Genomic DNA, 23,359 nt, shown 5'->3' on the forward strand with positions numbered 1-23,359 from the left:
CGAAATTTCCCCAAGACACCTGAAGAAGGCTAGAGGGTATATCAGCCGAAACGTTGTGTTAACAACAAACAAGATGAGGACAAATATCCGTCGAATGTAAATAATTCCTCACCTCTTAGATATAGAACTGTATTATTACACCTACAGTCTCTTAATTTCTCAGATGGATTCATCCTTTAATTTATGCTTGGGAAGGCATGTGGCTTAGTGGTTGAGTTATTCAGCTTATGACCATGAGGTCATGAGTTTGGTCCCCACTGCTGTGTTATGTCCTTGCTCCAGTCACTCAGCTGGCAAAAATAAGTTGCACCTGTATTTCAAAGGGACCAGCCTTGTCACATTCTGTGTCATGCTGACTCTCCCTGAAAACTACATTAACAGCATGCATGTCTGTGGAATACTCAGCCACTTGCATGTTAATTCCATGAGCAGGCTGTTACATTGGTGGGGGGGGTCAACCGGAACCCTCGTCATTGAAACTGAAGGAGTCGCAGTTTACTTACACCTGCCCAACCTGTCCATTTCACAACAAAACATACACAAATGACATTGTTACAATCTTTTTCTTAATTATACCTGTTCTATTTAGAGGATTTAGAAACTGGTTAGTACTGTTGATATTAGGAGCCCCTGATAGAGCTTTCCCTCTAATAAATACCATAAGATTTTGACTTCTACCCCACTCTTTAACCCTTTTGTTACTAACCCGGCCAAAACCGGCTCTGGCTCTGTGGTAAAATGTCTTGTTTTCATAAGTTTTTAATTAAAATCTTCCACCAAACCTTAGTCACAATTTACGTTCCTAACACTAGCTTAATGATAACGAAGTTATTTTACTAAATTCTTTTTTATATTTAAAATAATTGAAAGAAACACAGAGCATCTCAAGATAAATACAGTAACGAAGGGGTTAACATTGTTACTATCATCAGCTGCAGTAGAAAGTGGTATAGGTACTAGATGAACTGTATATCCACCTCTTTAAAGAAATTTAGCCCATAATTTCAAAGACATAAAAAAGCTTTTCTTTCACCCTTTCATTACTGTATTTATTTTGAGATGCTCTGTGTTTCTTTCAATTACTTTAAATATAAAAAAGAATTTAGTAAAATAACTTCGTTATCACACACCAAAGTAGCATCCTTTAATCAATACAAAATGGATCAAGAAATGTTATGGTATGTGATTGGATTTAAATGACAAAAATTCTACAACATTTTTGCCATCTCTTGGTTGCCCTGGTGACAAGCATTATAAGACAACTGGTACTACTTGGAGCTATTAACTGTATCACTACCATCATTAATTTTTCATTTCCTCTTTTTATTTCCTGAGCACACCTTCAAAAAATACTTTAACCCTACACTAACAACCCCATAAAAAATTTTCAATGCAATGCCCCAGCATGGCCACAGTCTCATGACTGAAACAAGTAAAAGATAAAAGATAAACACAAATTTTGTAAGAATTCATATAAATACATATGAGAGAATGGATTGATGAGTTTATAACAAAGAAGCAAATAGTCAAGGCAGCTGCAATTTGCATCTTGTGACCGTCCAGTGTTATGTCCTTGATAATACACTTAATTCTCAGCATGCCGTTAGCAGGCACCACAGTGTGTTATAGGTTTACAGCTACAGAGGTAACACTACAAAATTAACAAGTGTCTTTTATTTTTGTTAAATTTCTGTGCTAATTTCAAGTTCTCTCATCCAGTTTAGGAAACCAATGCCACAAAGAAAAAATTCTTCGCGGTTGTCTCAATGGCTCGACAAGGTTACAGGGATTTATGAAAGCAACTTTGGGAATAAATTCTGTATTTTTATTGAGGTAAATAAAAATGCTAATTACTCAAACAAGTCTAAGGTGGTTTATATTCAGAATTTTGTAGAATATGTATACAATTCATTTTATTTTCTCCCATTTTAATTCTAACTGATTCATCTTGGACAACCAAGTGTTCTTTAACATTGCCCAAAGAGATCAAGCCCTTTGTGCCTTCCATAGTCCTTACATTGTTAGCTTCAATCTGAACAATGCTTCCTTTTTGTCTAATACTGCCGTTATTTACATTCCATTCACTTCTGGTAAAGTCTTGTTTAACACTGACAGCTGAGATGTGACCTCCGTTCTCTGTAATCACATCATTAATGACCTTGGTTTGGGCAACATCTTTGTCCCTGGTAGAAATGGTCTTGTTTCTTTCGGTCTGATTAGTAATCGTTTCACAGATGCTGGTTTTGGAGCAGCTGTGTTCTCTCCGACTGCTGTGTGGTTTTTGCTTCCTTATTTTGAAGTAGTCTGGATCAACCAAAATAACATCATCTTCACATCTCCCAGTTAAGATATAACCAACATCCTGAAATGAATCATTAGTAGAAATAAATTGACTGATTTTTATGGCAGTTTTTTTTTTTTTTTTTTTTTTTTTTTACATTTTTTTAAATGTTATTATTTTTTTTTTACCTAATTAATATAACAGTGATGTTATCATAAAACAAAATCGTTGAACATCATCATTAGCCAATTAGCATTCAAACCTGTCACACCTGGCCCAAATATTCTTCTTGTTTTATATTCAAACTGACCAGATCCACCCTTTCACACCTACTCTACAATGTCATTTTAAACGTACACAATCACATCATTGAAATCTTGAAGCTATAAGATAATTCATGGTTGATTCAAAACGCTGTGAATAGATAAGCTTTACATTTGACAAGAACAATCTGAATGCTAAAGGGTTAAGAAACAAAATAATGATGGTACTCCCATTTTGAGGCCCACAAAGAAATAATTTCATTTTCAAACAAAATATGGGAATTTAAATACCATGACCCAATTGCTCTTTTCGTCTTTGAAATGTCAAATAGATTCGGCTGGCATTCAGTGAAAATAAAAAACGTAAACAATAGGAATTATTGTAAACTCTCAAGAATTTCAACAACAAAAAAAAACCAAAACAACCAGTCACACACCTTTTCACAATACAAAGAGAAATTTACTTTGTTTAAATTCAAGGTTAAAAAATATAACATGCCATGTTTACATTTTTTGACCTACATGGAAGTATAACTGGGGATGACAGGGGGCTGACTCACAGAAGGGGTGACAGGGGACTGACTCACAGAGGGGGTGACAGGGGACTGACTCACAGAAGGGGTGACAGGGGACTGACTCACAGAAGGGGTGACAGGGGACTGACTCACAGAGGGGGTGACAGGGGACTGACTCATAGAAGGGATGACAGGGGACTGACTCATAGAAGGGGTGACAGGGGACTGACTCATAGAGGGGATGACAGGGGACTGACTCACAGAAGGGGTGACAGGGGACTGACTCATAGAGGGGTGACAGGGGACTGACTTATAGAGGGGGTGACAGGGGACTGACTCACAGAGGGGATGACAGGGGACTGATTCACAGAGGGGGTGACAGGAGATTGACTTACAGAGGGGATGACACGGGACTGACTTACAGAGGGGATGACAGGGGACTGACTCACAGAGGGGATGATAGGGGACTGACTCACAGAGGGGATGATAGGGGACTGACTCACAGAGGGGGTGACAGGGGACTGACCATATTTACATTCCCTATGGCCATTTCAGGGGTTCATCACCGCATTTAATGCACGAGGGTGCATCACAATAATTACTCTTTCATCAGGGGAAATATAAAGAAACACACATCACGTACCAGGGCGAGACCTCCTTAACCAAACCTGATGCAATATTGCATGGTTTCTTATTTAAGAAGTCATGATCAGACCAGCCCAAATATTCAAAATTCAAAACGTCCAACCCATACCAGCAGGGAAAACGGACGTTAATCGATGATGATGATGATGGTGGTGAAATTCCATCTGACTCAAGCAAGTATGGGAAAAGTGGACATTAAATGAAGATGATGATGATTTTCATCTTTATCATCACTATTATCATCCTCACAATGTCCATCTCATTCTGCTGCTAGTTTGCGGCGGATCTTTCTTAACGAGAAAATCACAAGGAACGTTGCCATACCTCTTTGTATTATTACCTGATTAGAGAAAATTTAAATCAGGGCTTCTCAACCATTTTTTACCTATGGACCCTTTCGATTCCTATTTTGCTCAGCTGGACCCTCATACCCATTTAATAGAAACCCTCTTATATTTTTGTAATAAAATATTATGAATTGTATAAAAAAAATGTCAGAATATTTTGTGTATTATGGACACATAAATTTTGACAACAAAATCTCTATATAGGCGTAGGAGTGGCGGTAAGTAGCTTGTTTACCAACCACATGGTTCCGGGTTCAGTCCCACTGCGTGACACCTTGGGCAAGTGTCTTCTGCTATAGCCTCGGGCCGACCAAAGCCTTGTGAGTGGATTTGGTAGATGGAAACTGAAAGAAGCCCGTCGTATATATGTATATATATATATATGCATGTCTGTGTTTGTCCCCCTAGCATTGCTTGACCACCGATGCTGGTATGTTTATGTCCCCGTTACTTAGCGGTTCGGCAAATGAGACCGATAGAAGAAGTACTGGGCATACAAAAAAATAAGTCCCGGGGTTGAGTTGCTCGATTAAAGGTGGTGCTCCAGCATGGCCGCAGTCAAATGACTGAAACAAGTAAAAGAGTAAAGAGTAAGAGTATATATATATAAAGCTGAAGTTGTCTGTACATGGCAGGTTAGGTAGCCTTCAACTAACACTATCTCCTCCGAGACCCTGCAGCTCAAGTTGGCCAAAATTGAGAGTATGATAGAAGAAGGCTTGCTCTTCATTCAAATCAGACCATGTTAACACCAAAAATTATTTACATCAAAAAGGTGCTTTTTTTCTATGAAAATCCCTATTTTTTACGACTGCTGTGTTGCCATTTTTCGGTGTATTTCAACCAGAAGAATGTTCACTTAAAGAGAATAACAAGCTACGTAATGCAAAATTTTTACTTTTCAAAAATTCCAATTCTAAAGGGTCGAAACAAACCCGAGCAACGCCAGGGGATACTGCTAGTTATATATAAAACCCCAAAGGTGATGTGAACCCTGGTTGAGAAACACTGATTTAAATTCTTTAAAATCTTGCAATTTCTCCCTAAGTTCTCCAAGAAGAGACACAAGACTTACCTGCCATGACTGTGGTGCTTCTTGAATTATGTTCTCTCTCAAGTCAAGTCGATTCAAGTTAGGAAACGCTGTCAGGAAGTCATCGGGGAGGTCAGCTATCTCATTTTCCCTTAAGTCTAACACCATAATTTGTGGTAAAGTAAGAAAACACTGTGGAAGCGTTTTAAACTTATTACAACTCAAGTTGACATGGTTGAGCGACCGAAGCTTACCAAAACTTTCAGGAAGGTCTGAGACTAAATTACTGGATAAGTTAATCCAATGGAGTTTAGTAAGTCCACCTATAGTATCTGGTATGGAATTCAACTTATTAACTTTTGCACTGAATTTACACAAGTTTTTCAAGTTGCCAATTTCCTTCGGTAAAAACATGAGCTGACAAGCGTTCAACCAAAGTTCTTGGAGCTGATGCAGGTAACCAATTTCTGGCATGACTGTTCCAAGTGGGTTGTGACAGCAAATGAGTCTTTTCAGATTTTGTAATTTCTCTATTTTGTTCGGTAGAAGAGTAAGCATGTTATGGTCCAATGTAAGTTCTTCCAACTCAACTAATTCACTGACTTCTGGCGGTAAAAGCAGTTTGTTGTTGTTAAGCATTAATCTATGAATCCATTTCAAGTTAATCAGATTCGATGGTATCACAGTTAGACAACGATGGCTCAAGTTCAATGAGGTATCTTTTATTTTATAAGCATTTCGAATATAATTTTCCACTCCTAAAATCTCCATTTGTTTATTATTTTTTCTTCTCAATTTGTCATCTAAAAAGAAAATTTTAAAAAATAAATAAAATTATTAATCAATCAAAATAATTAAAAAGTATCGATAAACAGACTGTTATGGAAGAATTCTGACCACCCCCAAGTGACTAAAGGTGAACTAACTTATTGTTATAAATTAAAGAACTGTGAGCGATTGGCAGTGTGTGTGGGTAGCAGTTCACTGTGAGCCTTTGATAAAGAGCATTGAGTCTCGTGTAATATTAATGGTAGTGCATCGTGTATATACTTTCTTCTCTCCTGCTTCGTTATATTATACTAGCAGTATCGCCCGGCATTGCTCGGGTTCGTAAGGGAAATAACTATAAAGCATTTTTAGAGAGTTATAGCCAAGAAATAGCAAAAAATGCATTAAAAATGAAAAAAAAATTATGGTAAATTTTTTTTTAAATCGTTGACTCATCGTAGACATTTTTAGAGAGTTACTTCCCTTATATTTAAAAAATATGCATTAAAATGGAAAGAATGATGGTAAATTATTTTTTAAACCGTAGACTCATCGTAGACACGCGCTAATACCCAGAAGGGCTCGATATGAATCATGACTATAAGATACCCGGTTTTGGTTAAACTGCACCGCAAAATGTGGGAGTAGTTAGGAATCTAAATCGGAGTAGACAGACACACAACTTGACTTTTATATATAAAGATATTCAATACAAGTAAGTAACTGATTAGCTCTTGTAACTGTAACAAGTTACCTAACAGTATATAAACAAACATATGACCAGTGTGATCATTGCCAGAGCAGCTAACTGGCTTCTGTGCCGGTGGCACGTAAAATGCACCGTTCAAGCATGATCGATACCAGCATCACCTTACTGGCACGTGAAAAAACATTCGAGCGAGGTCATTACCAGTGCCGCTGGACTGGCTCCTGTGCAGGTGGCACGTAAAAAGCACCATTTGAGTGTGGCCGTTGCCAGTACCACCTGACTGGCCCTTGTGCTGGTGGCACTTTAAAAGCACCCACTACACTCTCGGAGTGGTTGGCGTTAGGAAGGGCATCCAGCTGTTGAAACTCTGCCAGATCAAGACTGGAGCCTGGTGCTGCCAGTCCTCAGTCAAACTGTCCGACCCATGCCAGCATGGAGACCGGAGGTTAAACGATGATGTTGAATACAAGGATATAAAACAGACCAAATTCATTGAAGTTTATTTCTCAACTGCATGGTTTTGAAGATGCCCACCCTGTTGCCCACCCTCACCTATTTTCAAGCCAAATAATATTCTTCCCATGGCTAGAAGACAAGAAGTGAATATTCCCTTTTACTCTTTTACTTGTTTCAGTCATTTGACTGCAGCCATGCTGGAGCAAATCGACCCCAGGACTTATTCTTTGGAAGCCTAGTACTTATTCTATCGGTCTCTTTGGCTGAACCACTAAGTTATGGGGACGTAAACACACCACCATCAGTTGTCAAGTGATGGTGGGAGGACAAACAGACACACAAACTCATATGTCATCATCATTGTTTAACGTCCGTTTTCCATGCTAGCATGGGTTGGACAGTTTGACCGGGGTCTGGGAAGCCAGGAGGCTGCACCAGGCTCCGGTCTGATCTGGCAGTGTTTCTACAGCTGGATGCCATTCCTATTGCCAACCACACGGTGAGTGTAGTGGGTGCTTTTTACATGCCACCGGCACAGGTGCCAGGGGGGCTGGCAACGGCCATGATCGGTTGGTGCTTCTTACGTGCCACCAGCATGGAAGCCAGTCAAGGCGGTGAGGTTTCTTTCCGTTTCTGTCTACCAAATCCACTCACAAGGCTTTGGTCAACCTGAGGCTATAGTAGAAGATACTTGCCCAAGGTGCCATGCAGTTTCTTTTCATTGAATCCATTCACAAGGCCTAAATCAGTCTGGGGTTATAGTAGAAGACAATTGTCCAAGGTGCTATGTAGTGGGACTGAACCCAAAACCGCAGGTTAGGAAGTAAGCTGGTACTAATCAACTTTTATGCTTCCTCAGATTTGGTGATTAAAAAGTATATTGATTCTAATTTTTTGCACAAGGCCAGCAAATCTTTTGTTAGGATAAGTTGACTGAGACCTTTGGAGATATGCTGTGATTCAGAAGACCCAGCATGCCAAGTGAGACTGTGACCATGACAAATGCCAGTGCAGCATAACCGACCCACCTAAGTAACTTCAATCATTGGGCAATAAACTGCACTTGTGATGACCTGTTGAGGCAACCTCACTAGTGCTGGTTCCCCTTTTTCCCCTTGATGCCCTGAGCACGTGTTTATTTTGCATAATGGTTAATCAAGGGCATCTCTAAAGCACTCACGGCATTGCTGCGAGTGATTGCAAGCCTGAGGCGCTGGAACAAATAGCCAGGCATTCTTCCAAGCACCCATCTGATACTTTAGTGAGGCGGAACCCTAACGTTGTCAAAAACCTTGGTGAGTGGCCCAACACTCACCAACGTCTCAAAACCATAGCTTAAAAAAAACGTAGTACATCGACTGGTTGCGAGATTCGAATGCCTTATTTCGTTCATCTACGAATGTAGTAAACTTCATCACCGACGTAGTATTCCTTTGTTCTTAAATATTGTGTGTGTATATACACATGTTTCGTTCTTTTTTGTGTATATTCATTTTTTTCTTAAATATTGCGTGTGTATACATAAAAGGATTTGTGCGTATGTTTAGTGTAGACACGGAGATAGTTGACTGCCTGCGTCAGTTGTTGACTGCCATGACACTGCATCCTTTAAGGCCCTCATGCTTTCCGAAATCCGTCGAAACTACACCTGATTATATATGCACTTTAGATGAGTTGTAGTGCACCTGAGCACTGTACACAATGTTTACTATTATTATTATTAAGGGACGTGTAATAAAATAAAGAGTCCTTGTACGAGGTCTCTGCCTCTAGCCTAAGGGTGAAGAGCGAGTCCATCAGGGCTCTTCTCATCTGTATTTCTCTTGGATAGTTCTATGTTAATGAAGTATTTAAAAATATTGTAGTTTGTCGCTAAGTTTTATTAGTTTAGCAAGCCTTTTGTTCATATTTGTGTTATGGTGGAATCTGAGCGTCTGCTTTAGTCAACTGGCTGGTTGTTTATGTATTATATAAAAGTTTACATTGAATTAATCTGCGTTGAATTGGGAAAATAAAATAATAAATAACTTAGGAGAACTTCAGAAACAATAACTATAATTATGATCTCAGACTATTAATTATAATCCTTACAAGTATAAAACGTTAAAAGTACAAAACTTACTGGTGTCAAATCTGTTTATTGAGAGTTCGCGGTTTGAATTACAAGTTTGTTTACGACTACTTCCTGTTAGTTGCTTAGCAATTAGAGTAGCTTTTTTTACCTCCGGAAAAGGAGAACAGCTAATTTAATTACGGTGGACACGATCTCTACTTAAAATGCGGACAGACTCCGGCTATCATACGTTTCTGTCTTCTGTCTCACATACATCTTAAATTATAAAGTCGATCTTTCTTTAACCAGCCGGTGGTACCACTGGAGAACAGTGGTCCCGACGCGCGCACTCGCGCTAGCTAGTCATGACTAGTCGATCTTCACTTTGTATTTTTGTGTTTTATTTACTTTGTTTAACAAAAATTATCTACTTTGTGTTAAAAATTATTTATTTTGTGTTTCATTTACTTTGCTAGGTAGTCGTTGTAGGATCGGCTGGTCACGACTAGCTAGTGCGGATGCGCATCTACGCGAGTGCGCGCACCGGGACCACTGTTCTCAAGTAGTACCCAGCCGGTAAAGTCATCGAGTGTTTTCCATCTCTGTCTACACTGGCTTCTTCCTTTCATTTTGCCAGTTGTCTCCATACGTTGAAGTCGTTTGTCCTCGCTCTAATTAATAACCGTTTATTTCACACTAGCAGTATCACCCGGCGTTGCTCGGGTTTGTAAGGGAAATAACTATATAGGCATTTTTAGAGATGTAAAGTATAATAGCCATCTCAATATGGCTAACCACAAAGGGGGATGTTACTGTAGCTTTTTACATTTTTAGAGAGTTACTTCCCTTATATAAACCGAGCGAAAATGCATTAAAAATACGGAAAAATTATGGTAAATTTTTTTTTAAATCATAGACTCATCGTAGACGCGCGCTAATACCCAGAAGGGCTCGATATGAATCACGACTATAAGATACCCGGTTGTGGTTAAACTGCACCGCAAAATGTGGGAGTAGTTAGGAATCTAAATCGTAGGAGACAGACACACAACCTTTTATATATAAAGATTATACGTTTGATCACACCTGAAAGGGCCTTAGCCAGCATGATCCCTAATTTAACTTCTTCAATGGTTTCTTTTTCTCCTCTTCTGATGAATTCTTTATTATGATCACATAGGATCGAAACATAGAATGGGGACATCATAAAACAGACAAATACAAAATGTTGGATGAGTTCGAATGATTATAATAAAAATTCATTTATATATAACTAGCAGTATCGCCCGGCGTTGCTCGGGTTTGTAAGGGAAATAACTATATAAGCATTTTTAGAGAGTTATAGCCAAAAAATAGCAAAAAATGATGGTAAATTATTTTTTAAAATCGTAGACTCATCGTAGACGCGCGCTAATACCCAGAAGGGCTCGATATGAATCACGACTATAAGATACCCGCTTTTGGTTAAACTGCACCGCAAAATGTGGGAGTAGTTAGGAATCTAAATCGGAGGAGAGACACACAACTTCACTTTTATATATAAAGATTTAATAAAAATAATTAATTTTAAAACTGGCGTAACTTGGCTAGAGGTACCAGACACATGTCAAGAAAGTGTTGTTTTTTTTTATATATGGGGGATTAGGGTTATGGTTAAGGGTGGGAGAAAAGGGTTTCTGTTATCTTCAGAAATGTAAACAAAGCCACTTACGGTACCTATACCGAAGAATCACCTTAAAACTTTTCACTAGAACTTTTTTTATTTTTAAATAAACACCATAAGCAGAAAGAAAAAAATACAGTGATGACGGTATAGTGTACCACTATTTATAACGGAACTAACTTAGCTGACACCGGCCAATTTCCGTTGAATAAACGCGCAAAATTTAAAAGCTGCGACTCCAATAAAACATTTTCGATTCCGTCAATTGGGAATCCAGAACCGTTGATCTTAACACGACCTTAATACATTGACATAACTTCAGACTGGAATCACCCTTCATTCCTTCCCAGAAAAATGGGTACTTGTATCGCAGAGTGGTCCCGGTTGCGCACGCGCGTATTCGCGCGTGCGCGCTAGCCAGACGTAGGTACTCGATACTTGAGATCCTACGAGGTGACTTGCGCATGCGCGTTACAACCCCCCACCACCACCATATAATTTGTTAAACTTAATGAATTAATTTCTTCACACAAATGTATATAATTTTTGGGTAAAATTACAGAGTAACACCCGCACGATTTTCAGTAAAAAAAAAAAAAAATCGGATTTTTTAGATACCTTTCTGCTTTTTAAGACAATAAGGTGTTATTGGAGGGAAATCTGGCTGCTATTTCTAGCTGCCTGAGTGACAACATAGCGATTCCCACGCGGATTTACAGATAAATGAATTAATTACTATTTTACAGAATAAAATTAATGAATTAATTATATAAATTAAATAATTCTTAAAAATTAATTAATATTCATAATATTTTTTGAACAAAGTAAATAATTTTTAAAACTTAAATAATAATTTTTTTTTTACACAAACGCGAACGTATATAACGCGCAAAATTATTCCGTAGAATTTATCAAATTAAAAAACGCAAAATTAATATATTTTTTGAAATTGCAAATTATTTAGAATATAAAAATATACAAAATATAAAACAAATGAAGTTTGAAGTTAAGTTTAAAAATAAATGTGATACCTATGCTCTGTAAGTTGCTAAATCTTCTTTTGTCCAATTAATATAATATATCAATAATTTGTTCACACTTGAATTTACTATTTTCTAGAAATGTTCCTTTTCTAATTGAAACCATTTTTCTACATAACCATATATAACTCCATCCGACAAATTTTTTTTAGCTACTTCCCTTACGCTAGAAATTTTTTCGCACGTGATGATATCAAAGTGAACAACTTTGAATTACGCGCGCTTCCGGTGGTGGTAGTGGTGGTGGTCATTAGTAAACAAATTATTGATATATCAATAATTTTATACAAAACGAATAACTTTCAAATTCTATAAAGCAATGCAAACAAAGGAAAATAATTTAAACACTAATTTTAGGCTTTCCAAACGAATTTAGCTGTTTAGGATGTCAAGCTTTTCAAACGAATTTAACTGTTTACGTTAACTACGTCACAAAATAGCTGTTTATGTCACAGTAGCAGTATGTTTAGACGTGGAAAATTATTTCAGCTCAAAACAGAGAATACGATTGGTTAAAATTCGAAGAATTAAACTACCTAAAACTTACAAAATACAATTTTCTCAAAAAAGCTAAGTGAAATTAATGTTTTCTTTTGACACATTCTACCAGTATACGAAGTTTCAAATTGTTTAGTTAACTAGAAAATTCCGTCCATCAAAAGGAAAAGATCCAAATTATTTTCCATTGCTTTAGTTTTTTTTTACACGCGTAACAAATTAATTTAACAATTAAGAAAAAAAAGATTTAGAGTTAGGGGGAGGGTGAGGGTTACAGGATGTTGTCTCAGTTTTAGATGCAGCAAATGATTTTAGCTCAAAAGAGAGCATAGGATTGGTTAAAATTCGAAAAATTAAACTACGTTAAACAAACGGATTACAAATTTATCAAGAAAGCCAAGTGAAAATAATTCTACCAGTATACGAAGTTTTAAAGTGTTTAGTTAACTAGAAATTGTGTTGCTCGGGTCACTGCCTGGAATCGAACTTGGAATCTTGGGGTTAATAGCTCATGCTCAAAACCCTTACACTATATGCCCGTGGGCATATGTAAATGATATAATTTGCCTATAGTAATTTGAAGATTTTTATTAGTTCTTCAGTAGAATTTCAAGAAAACATTCTGGTTTTGAAGGAAAATCAATTGCTATGTATGTTTGTATGTTATACCTTATTCCTCATAATCTGTTTTATTGAAAGACGAATGAAATTCTATGCATCCAGTATCTTAAGATCTTGACATGATGATGATACATGGATGTCACTTTCAGATTCTGGGTGTCAAAAAAATCCTGTCTCACAACCAAGTATTTTACCTGTTACGAAAAAATTTTTTTTTGTCGATCCTTGTTATATTTCCTTTTATAAAATAAAACACTTTGTTGTCTTTTTGGTTCATCATCATAGCATTTTCACCAAAATTACTTCGGCTTATTATCAACGTATCACATTTAGTCAGAATATGTTGGTCCATAATGACCTTCCTTAAACCTTCACACCTATTTTTCACATTTCCACTTGGTTGATCCACATGAAGTATTTTCCCAGGGTTGTACACGATTTGAGGAGAAAATTGTTTTAAAGCTATCTTCTGTACCTCTTCTGAGTCTGTTGTCACAAACATTTTGTACTTGCTGGTGTTTTTGTATTTACTTAAGAAGTTCCAGAGAGATTGAACACTTGACATTGACATCCTTCGGTCATCATGTGGCATTGTGGGGTTCCGTCCAATTCGAATCTGAGCACACACCAAATGCATATTTGGGTTGGGGATATTGACTTCAAAGAATTTGTCAATCGCTTCTTGAAAATGATCATTGAATCGAAACATTAAATTCATTATTTTAGCAAATACATTTCCATATGGCATTTGTGATGACCAAAGAAGTTGTTTTTTGTAGCGAGGATTCTCTATTAAGCTGTGAAAATAGATATAATTTGTTGTCACATAGAGGACATTTTGGGGGTGGCGTCTTTCTAAGTCTACTGATCGTAAAGCAGATATGTACCCTTTATCTCCAGTCAAACGTAGGTGATGACTTTTTAGGCCATGCAACTCTTTTGGGTCAATTGTCCAGTTAATTTTGTTTGGTTGAAGATATTTTGCTAAATTACAAGGTTTTGAAATAATGATGCCAAAACGACGACCCATGGCCTGTGCCATTAAATATACAGAGACTATTCCATGCTGCCTATCTCCCCAACCTCCACACTCTATATTATTAACACAGTAATAAATAATATATTTCGTTTTGTTGTTTAACTGAACCAATTCCTGTTTCTCTTTGCTTACAGTTTTGTTATTTATATGATGCACTTGATTATTTGGAAATTCCTTAGAATTATTTATAAACTTTTGGTTGTGTTTGTTTAATGTTGTCCCTGTATATTCTTTATTCACAGAATATGCTTCCAGGCAAGCAGAAAAGTAGAAAGAAGATGCTGACCACAGCAATGAATCCAAGAACTCGAATCTAGAAATGATAAAAAGAAATAAGTGAAAATATGACAACTTTGTAATAAAATACCAGAAACAAATAGAAAAAAAGTCTTCTACTGCATTTTTAGTTTTTCAGTTTTTACTAGCTTATAGGTACAGGCATGGCTGTATGGCTAAGGAGTTTGCCTCTCAACCACAAAGTTTCAGGTTCAGTCCCACTGCATGGCACCTAGGGCAAGGCTCTTCAACTACAGCTTACTTGTCTTCTATTCTATTAATACTATGCATGAGTTGGGTGTGTGTGCATGTTTATGTCTCCTTATCTTGACAGTGTATGATTATTGTAAATGAATATCCTTCTTCGTTTCCAGTGTTGTGTGAAAATCTGTCTGACCATGGGAAGATGCTGAGCTGGCAGAACTGTTAGCATGCCAGACAAAATGCTTAGCGGTATTTTGTCCGTCTTTACACTCTGAGCTCAAATTCTGCCAACGTTCACTTTAACCATAATCCTTTCCGAGTCAATAAAATAAGTACCAGTCATGTACTGAGGTTGATGCATCCAAGTTCCCCCTCCCCTCAGAAAGGCCTGCCATCTCACCATAATTTAAAGCCAATATGTCTGAATATGGAGAAATACTAAACTGAAACAGATAAGGGTTGGTGACAGGATGGGCACCCAGTCGTAGAAAATCTGCCATGGTAAATTTGCTCACCCCATGCAAACATGGAAAAATGATTGTTAAAATTAGACTACCGTCAGACATTCTGCTGCTTATAAGAATACTTACGACCCATTAATGCCAGCATTTTAATTCAAATCGTTCTTGTATGCTAGCTAATGCCCTACTTTGGTTAATCATAATTTGGTCTTACCTTAGTAATAGACAATGTATTAGACCATATCCAGACATTCTACTACCTAGATCAAATGTATTTGGATAATTCCCTACATTGTTAACCATAATTTGTTTTCACCCTAGTGATAGATAATCAACAAGACCCTAGTCAAACATTTTGACATATGTGAAAATACATATATGCTGTAGGGAATACGACCATACGTATGGAGCTGGTGACAAATGTTCTCCTTTAAAATGCAGCACGGTCGCCCCTAACAAAATATGAAAGCCAAATACAGAGCCAAAGGAATAATTGAAGGACGACAACCGTTCTACTGTTTGAGAGAGAAGAAGACTTTATTTACAATGTGTACAAAGAGAGTGTGTGTGTGAGTGCTAGCAAGGTGTAGTGTCTGAGTGCATGCGCATAGTATTTGTGTGTGTGTTCGTATCATCATCATCATCATCATCATCGTTTAACATCCGCTTTCCATGCTAGCATGGGTTGGACGATTTTGACTGAGGGCTGGCGAACCAGATGGCTGCACCAGGCTCCAATCTTGATCTGGCAGAGTTTCTACAGCTGGATGCCCTTCCTAATGCCAACCACTCCGAGAGTGTAGTGGGTGCTTTTTACATGCCACCGGCACGGTGGCCAGTCAGGCGGTACTGGCAACGACCTCACTCGAATCCGTTTACACATGCCACCAGCACAGGTGCCAGTGAAGTGACATTGGTAACGATCATGCACGAATGGCGCCCTTTTACGTGCCACTGGCACGGAAGCCAGTTGGCTGCTCTAGCAGCAATCACGCTTGGATGGTGCTCTTGGCACCCTACTAGCACGGGCACAAGTACCAGTAAGGCAACACTGGTAACGATCACGCGCGAATGGTGCCCTTTTACATGCCACTGGCACGGAAGCTGGTTAGGTTTTACAAAAACTGTCATTCATAAGCATTGCATGAACTTTCTTTTTAAGTAGTACTTGATAAGTAGTACTTATCTGCACTTTCATACTGCTTTTCATCTCACTCTCTTTCTCTCTCTCCCCTCTCTCCTCACTCTCCTTCGCTGACTCCCTGTCTTTCTCTATCTCTCCATCTCCCTTTCTCTTTAGGTTTATACAGCAAAGACGTCGTGAAATTGGACAATCAAGGTACTGCAATTGTTTCTGCAAGCCTTGAAAATTTCTGATGGAAATCCCTCAAACAAGATGCTCAAATCACACAGACAAATTTGAAGACTACTTCGCAAAGATGGAACTTCTCACCATACTGGAGCAACACATCGACGTCTTCCTTTTGGGTGACTTCAGCTTCCCTAATGTGGGATGGCCAGAGGGCGTAATGCTCTTAGGAATGGAACACTGCTAACGAGCACAGGTGGGGTTTCTGCTCAACCTTACCAATGCTTCATTCATGGAGCAAATTATGCTCCAGCCAACCAATGCAAATAATATATTGGATCTCTCATTCACAAACAATATGGACGTCATCCATAATGTGAAAGTGATAATGACACTAGACCTGTATCCCAACATAATAAAGCTGTCTATGTATGCACCAAAAGTCCTTAAAGATATACAGCCTATACAAAGCACTGGAAATCTTTCCAGTGTGAACTTTCATAGAGCTAACTGGAAATCAATTGAGAAAGAGACCCTCAAACAGGATTGGTGTAAATGTCTCTCCACAATAGACATTGACATGAAACTCAAATATTTCAAGCCCATAATTCAAGCCTTATATGACAAATCTATCCTAAATCATAGGCTGTATATCTATAAGGATTTTTGGTCCATACATAGAAAGCTCTTATTAAGTTGGGATCCAAGACTAGCGTCAAACCACAAGGCCAACATGCATAAAAACAAGAACCTTAGAGGGAGGAAAATTCTTATGAAATGATGGAGATAGATTGAAAACCGACTGAAATATATTAAATTTCAATGAATACTTTACTTTAAGACGTTGCCATAAATTTAGAAAGATATTCAAATATTTCCATTATAAATTAGAATATTTTTTTAATTCTTATATAATACGGTTAATTCTTATAAAAGGGTTTTTAATATAATGAGTAAACAGATGATTAATTATCACAAAGTAAAGTATATAAGCTTCTAATAAGTATAATATAGAAATCTTATCTGTAATTTTTATTCTTTAGTTATCCAGTGATATCATCAATAAATGTATGTAAAAATACTAATTTTTTAGGTTATTTTTCTGTGTAGATTTCAGATTCTCATAATGTAGAATTAGTAAGGTGGTTTGTATCTCTTATTTGGATTTCATCATCAATGTGAAGTCTCAAATAATTGAATGACTTTTCTTAAATAAGTTTATTTGTTATTTTCATTCTTAATGTTATTCTTCTTTTGATTTTATTTTCGTTCAAATTAAAATTTCTATTTCTACAAAACAAATTAGTTATTCAGTGACATCACTAATGGTTGAATGAATGAATGTCTTAAGTTGAATTTGATTTTGTCATTTCTTTTTGTTAGTGTGTATTAATTGCTAAAAAATTTTCAGATGTTCAGCTGGAATTTCACCAATTTGGATTACCTTGATAATATTGTATCAACATGTATTTTTGAGGATATTATTATTCCTTTTAATAATATTCTCTGTGTGTGTGTGTGTATATATATATATATGTAAATATATATATATACACATATAAATCGATATATATACATATATATACACATATAAATCGATATATATACATATATATATATATCTATATATTTACACATATACACACATATTCATGCATGCACACAAATACACACACAAGCATATATATGCATACATACACATATATATATATATATATATGCACACACGTGCATGCCCATAAATACATGCTTATATGCACACAAACACGCATGTGCACACACACACATATATATACATACGCACGTACGTCTGCATACGTACGTGTACGCATGCCCATGTGTGTAATATATATATATTTTTTTATTTTATCTAGTTTCAGCTCATGAGCTGTGGCCATGCTGGGGCACGGCCATTTGGTGTTGCTACATAATTTTACTTCCTTCGTGAATGCTTTTTAGGAATTGACATTTGGTGCATGAGAGAGTTTGATGCAGCTGCCCTCATCTGCACCTCTTGCTGCAAAGTTGGTTCATCTGGGACACTTGACAGGAAGAGGTCCAGCTTTATTTTGAAGACACCTACATCCACCCCATGCAGGTCTCTCAGGTCCTTCAGGAGGATATTGAAGAGCTGTGGACCTCTGAAGCCCAGGCTATTGCAGTATCTTGTCCAACATCTTGGTGGCAAATTTGGGGTCGTTGGCACTATGCAGTGATGCCAAAGTTTGAGACAAGTCCTTCCAGATGTATATTATGGCATATCTTTCTTGCCTATGCTCTAAGGAATAGAGTCTTAATCTCTTGAGTCTTGGCAAACTTGTAGAAAGCTCTGGGGTAATATTTTATATTGTCTAAAGCCCAGGCTTCTTTGTCTGCTCTTTCTTTTGCATGGGAGAGCTGCAGATTTTTTTCAATCTCCAGCAGTTGTATTTTCAGGTGGGACTTTTCACTGCTTTCAATTTGTTTGTTTAGGCGATTTGAGACTTTTGTATGCCGTCTTATAAGAATTTTCCTCTCCCTGGGGATTTTGTTCTGGTGTACAGTGGCCTTTCTCTCTGGGACACATTTGTAACATATGGCTTGCATTACAAACATGAATTGTTGAAGTTTCATGTCGATGTCTGCTGGGGAGAAACATTTACACCTGTTTTGTTTGAGGATCTCTTTCTCAATTTGTTTCCAGTTTGCCTTATGGAAGTTCAAGCAGGGAAGATTTTCAGAGTTTCTTGTAGGCTGCATGTATGTATGTATGTATGTACTTTATTATTAAAGCTGCAAATACATAAAAATTTTCGCAAAAATCTATTCATTGGACGGTTTCAATTGAGAATGTGTGTATATGTGTGTGTGTGTGTGTGTGTGTGTGTGTGTATATGAAAGAAAATTTGAAAATGCAATTTTAAAAGGTTCGACTTTTTTAGAAAAAGTTTGTCAAAAGTAAAATGTAAAAGCTTACGTTATTCTGTTTTATATAATTCACATTTTTTATATATTATTAACATAGTTTTTGTAAATTTAATTTTATTTGGAACACTATATATTATTAACATAGTATTTGTAAATTTAATTTTATTTGGACCACTATATATTATTAACATAGTGTTTCTAAATTTAATTTTATTTGGAACACTATATATTATTAACATAGTATTTGTAAACTTAATTTTATTTGGAACACTATATATTATTAACATAGTGTTTCTAAATTTAATTTTATTTGGAACACTATATATTATTAACATAGTGTTTCTAAATTTAATTTTATTTGGAACACTATATATTATTAACATAGTTTTTGTAAATTTTCCTATATTTTTTTTTTTTATTCCTTACTTTATTCATGTAACTTTTATTTCTGTAACTTTTTATCTTTCTTTGAATTTTTATCTGAATTATTGCTTGTACTGTAGAGTCCAGCGAAACTAATTTAAACATACCTAATTTAAACATACCTATTTTACACATACTTAAGGGTTTAAAAAATTAAATATAGTTTATTGTATTGAATGTTGATAAAACTATATAAGGGCCTGATGATTGGGGTGGCATCTTGAGAGGGGTTCCAGGGAAACACGGAGCGGTTTAGGAACCCGAGGATGTACCTCATGAAACACGTGTTGCCAAGTAATAAAACAGTAGGTATTTAAAATAAAAATTAAAATTCTTTTTATTTGGCGAGATAAACCTGGAACCCCTCTCAAGATGCCACCCCAATCATCAGGCCCTTATATGATTTTATCAACATTCAATACAATAAACTATATTTTAATTTTTTTAAACCCTTAAGTATGTGTAAAATAGGTATGTTTAAATTAGGTATTTATATCTATATACAACTGTTTATATATTTGTATGTCCTTGTGTGTTGGATATATAATGTAACAAAGCAGGGTGGGAGAAAGTATATACACAAAACATTAATATTTTCAGGTGGGACATTTCACTGCTTTCAAAAACCTGAAATGCTCTTAATCATGGCAACAAGTATTTCCCAACTTGATATGCTAACGACCTGAAAATTGTCAACTTAATAGTTGTGTCACAGTACACTAAGAGTGATATGAGGTAGGTCAGAAACTTTCCACAATACACACACACACACACACACACACACACACACACACATACACACACACACTATATATATATATATCTGTAAATGGATGTATGAATTATCCTTTGTTTACCGATAAAATGTAAAACTCAATAAACAGTTACCAGGGTAGCAAAATTCACGCAAGTAACAAGGATGTAGTGACCTATTCAAAGGTAGAAACTCCGGGTTAATGTGCAGTAATTTGTGTAGTATTAGTAAATAAATGGAGTTGAATGCAAATGCTATTCAAATTCTTTTACTTTCGACATGTGTTTCGAAGACAACATTGGTTTTATTCCAAAGGAATAAACGGTGTAAATGTAGAGTCCAGTGAAACTAATTTACACATACCTATTTTACACATACCTATTTTACACATACCTATTTTACACATACCTATTTTACACATACTTATTTTACACATACTTATTTTACACATACTTATTTTACACATACTTATTTTACACATACTTAAGGGTTTTAAAAAATTAAATATAGTTTATTGTATTGAATGTTAATAAAATTATATAAGGGCCTGATGATTGGGGTAGCTGTCTGTATCTATATATAAATATGTATACATAATGTATATATACAAAGTGTATATATCTGTACTTATATATATATATTTATATCTAATTTGTATTCATTTGTGTATATAATGCGTATACACACACACACACACACACACTTACACACACACACACATATATGTATAATGCATATATATGTACATATATATATTTAATGCATATATATAATTGAGTTTGCTCAATTGAAAGGTGTGGCCTCTATGGCAAAATTCCTCATCTTTAAAGTGTGGCCCATGTAGATCCGAATGAAATCAAGTTATAATACCGAAACAAATACAACGTTGATAAACTATTTTAATCCCGAGCAAGACCGGGTTTCTCTGCTATCTATATATATAAAAGAGGCTTTGGGTCAAAATTGCATGCATGTTTTGCTACGTCAGAGGTTGGCGGCCACAGCAGTGGTCAGATCGAGCTGAAAATTGACACAGGCATAGAAGGCGTGATGAGGCAAAGAGTTGAGTAGGTTAAAACTCCACATCTGGAAAGATGCGGTTGCTATGGTGAGAAGATTTAAGGGGGCGCTAAGCCCCTCCAGATTGGCGCAATTGGCATCTAATCTTATCTATAAAATGAAGAAGGCGAACGTATACACAAATTGGATTTTTATGTAAAAACGAGTCTAAATGGAGCTGGAAGGGGATTCAAATTTAGAAAAGAAAGCAACAGAAAGTAACAACCACACCCGCGCGTAGAGCGGGTCACCTTAAGCTATTTATTTATATGGAGAGATAATGTATATATATGTTTGTGTGTGTTTGTACCCCCGCCATTGCTTGACAACTGATGTGGGTTTGTTTACATCCCCATAACGTAGCAGTTCAGCAAACAGAAACTGATAAATAAGTACTAAGTTTAAAAAAAAGTATATCTTGGGGTCGATTCGTTTGACTAAAGGCAGTGCTCCAGCATGGCCGCAGTCAAATGACTGAAACAAATAAGAGAATGTGTGTGTGTGTGTGTGTGTGTGTGTCTTGCATGTGGAAAAATCAACAATATATTTACTTACTGGGTGAAATATAGTTCTTGGGCAATTCTTCATTATGAAAGTTTCTTACTTAATAATTCGCTGTATTGCGTCTCTTTCCTTCCAAACTACAGTGAAATGGGTTAACAGACAGCTTCTTTTGTTATCTTAAATGTATAGTTGACTGGTCACTTTTAATCTGAAACACTTGGGCGGATTTGCTTTTATCTGTTTGCTTTCTTTTGCTTTAGTATCTATGGGCTTTGTGTGTGTTTGTGTGTTGCCACTGTTTAATAGAAAAGGCAGTACGGCCACACCCAGTGACTGGTGTAACGTCATCATAGTCCACTACTACAAAAGAACAGGCGACGCCTTAAATAGAAATAATTACGGAAGTATCAAATTGTTGGATCAGGTGATGAAAGTCACAGAGAGGGTCAAAGCCGATACCTTATCTGGTGGCCAATGTGGAAACTAGGAATAGATGAGTGGTTGGTGAGAGCTGTATGATCCATGTACAGGGATAATGTTGTAGCAATATTGCTATCTTCACTGTTTGAGAAAAACATTAGGAATGATCTCGTTTGAGATTACAAACATCTTTGACTAGTTTAACCTTGTTGTGTCCACTGATCTGATTGGTTAGCATCTAAGCGCGGTCTGTCTCTCTACTTATTTCGCGCCAGTGTGTAAACTGACCAATCACGGCTATCGGATAGGACCTTTCATTTCAGCCACCATAATTCCATAAATAGGCTGATTATTTAATGATTCAACGTCTTTCGGCTTAAGACCTTTTAAGGTCTTGGTCGGAGAACACACAGAGCTTACTCAACCATGTTCCAGTTCGAAAGGCAAGCCAACCATACTATGGAGACACTATTGTAAACCAGCGACAGACAGAACGTCATCACCAACATCATCTCCATCTACGAAGACTTCAACTTGTACACAACAAGATAAATACAGATTCAACTCATGCTGTTAGTGTGAAAATCTCACCACGGAAAAACAGTTGCAGTATATATATCTGAAAGAATATCTATATCAAGAGAAAAATATGCACAACAAGTGATTCAACTAATCTCCGCTCCGAGACTCAAATCTTGTTATAGAACTCATTATTGTGTACTACATGAACTGGTAAAATAACTCTAAAATAACTCCATTTTAACACAAATTGTTGAGACTTCTCTTATGCTTTGTTGTATTCGCATGCACCCTATTCTGTACTTCTGTCGCACACAAAACACACAGACACAAATATTATAAGCATGCATTCATGACACAACACTACACTAAAAATCACAAATCACTTTGTACACTGTGAATAAAATCTATCTTCTCTTTATAAAAGTAGAACAGTTTTTGGCGTCCTTTATTCATTTACTTTGGCACTATATATAAACATGACATATGGCTTATAAAATATATTATGTTGGGATGCGGCCATGCGCTGTACAAGAGGAGAAATATGTCACCAAATTCCTCACGTACGGTCGTATTCTAACACTGTCAATAA

General features: G+C 36.5%; 2 protein-coding genes and 1 long non-coding RNA gene across 6 annotated transcripts in view; 1 reads left to right on the forward strand and 2 right to left on the reverse strand.

Moving 5' to 3' along the window:
* LOC118767635 overlaps positions 1–16,247 on the forward strand; it is a 134,680-nt gene extending 118,433 nt beyond the window's left edge. The window contains exon 3 of the long non-coding RNA XR_005003552.1: positions 16,173–16,247. This is a non-coding gene — a long non-coding RNA (uncharacterized LOC118767635). The remainder of the gene's footprint in view (positions 1–16,172) is intronic.
* Positions 1–22,026, reverse strand: part of LOC118767629 — a 142,754-nt gene extending 120,728 nt beyond the window's left edge. The window contains exon 1 of the mRNA XM_036512509.1: positions 21,880–22,026. Within this exon, the coding sequence (XP_036368402.1) occupies positions 21,880–21,912 (33 nt within the window). The 5' untranslated portion in view covers positions 21,913–22,026. The remainder of the gene's footprint in view (positions 1–21,879) is intronic.
* Positions 924–12,928, reverse strand: LOC115223694 (leucine-rich repeat-containing protein 1-like). 4 transcript variants are annotated; one of them, XM_036512507.1, is made up of 3 exons: positions 12,688–12,928; positions 5,127–5,887; positions 924–2,362 (listed from the first exon to the last, which is right to left on the reverse strand). In XM_036512507.1, exons 2-3 carry the CDS (start codon positions 5,853–5,855, stop codon positions 1,865–1,867), a joined length of 1,227 nt encoding a protein of 408 aa, XP_036368400.1. In that variant the 5' UTR covers positions 5,856–5,887; positions 12,688–12,928; the 3' UTR covers positions 924–1,864. The 4 variants fall into 4 exon arrangements, with proteins under 4 accessions (XP_036368400.1, XP_036368401.1, XP_036368399.1 ...); XM_036512508.1 differs by lacking the exon at positions 12,688–12,928 and adding an exon at positions 9,140–9,306 and having other exon boundaries at positions 5,127–5,689; XM_036512506.1 differs by lacking the exon at positions 12,688–12,928 and adding an exon at positions 8,287–8,654 and having other exon boundaries at positions 5,127–5,989.
* Positions 22,027–23,359: the final 1,333 nt, after the last annotated feature.

This window comes from Octopus sinensis, linkage group LG23 (genome assembly GCF_006345805.1).
Source record: "Octopus sinensis linkage group LG23, ASM634580v1, whole genome shotgun sequence".
In the NCBI taxonomy this organism is placed as follows: domain Eukaryota; kingdom Metazoa; phylum Mollusca; class Cephalopoda; order Octopoda; family Octopodidae; genus Octopus; species Octopus sinensis.

What these genes read in the sequence shown, in the direction of transcription:
- LOC115223694 (XM_036512507.1), bottom strand. Translation starts at nt 5,855, where the DNA reads ATGGAGATTTTAGGAGTGGAAAATTATATTCGAAATGCTTATAAAATA. An exon ending in AAGCACCACAGTCATGGCAG is followed by an intron (nt 2,363 to 5,126) that starts GTAAGTCTTGTG and finishes GATTCATTTCAG; the next exon opens with GATGTTGGTTATATCTTAAC.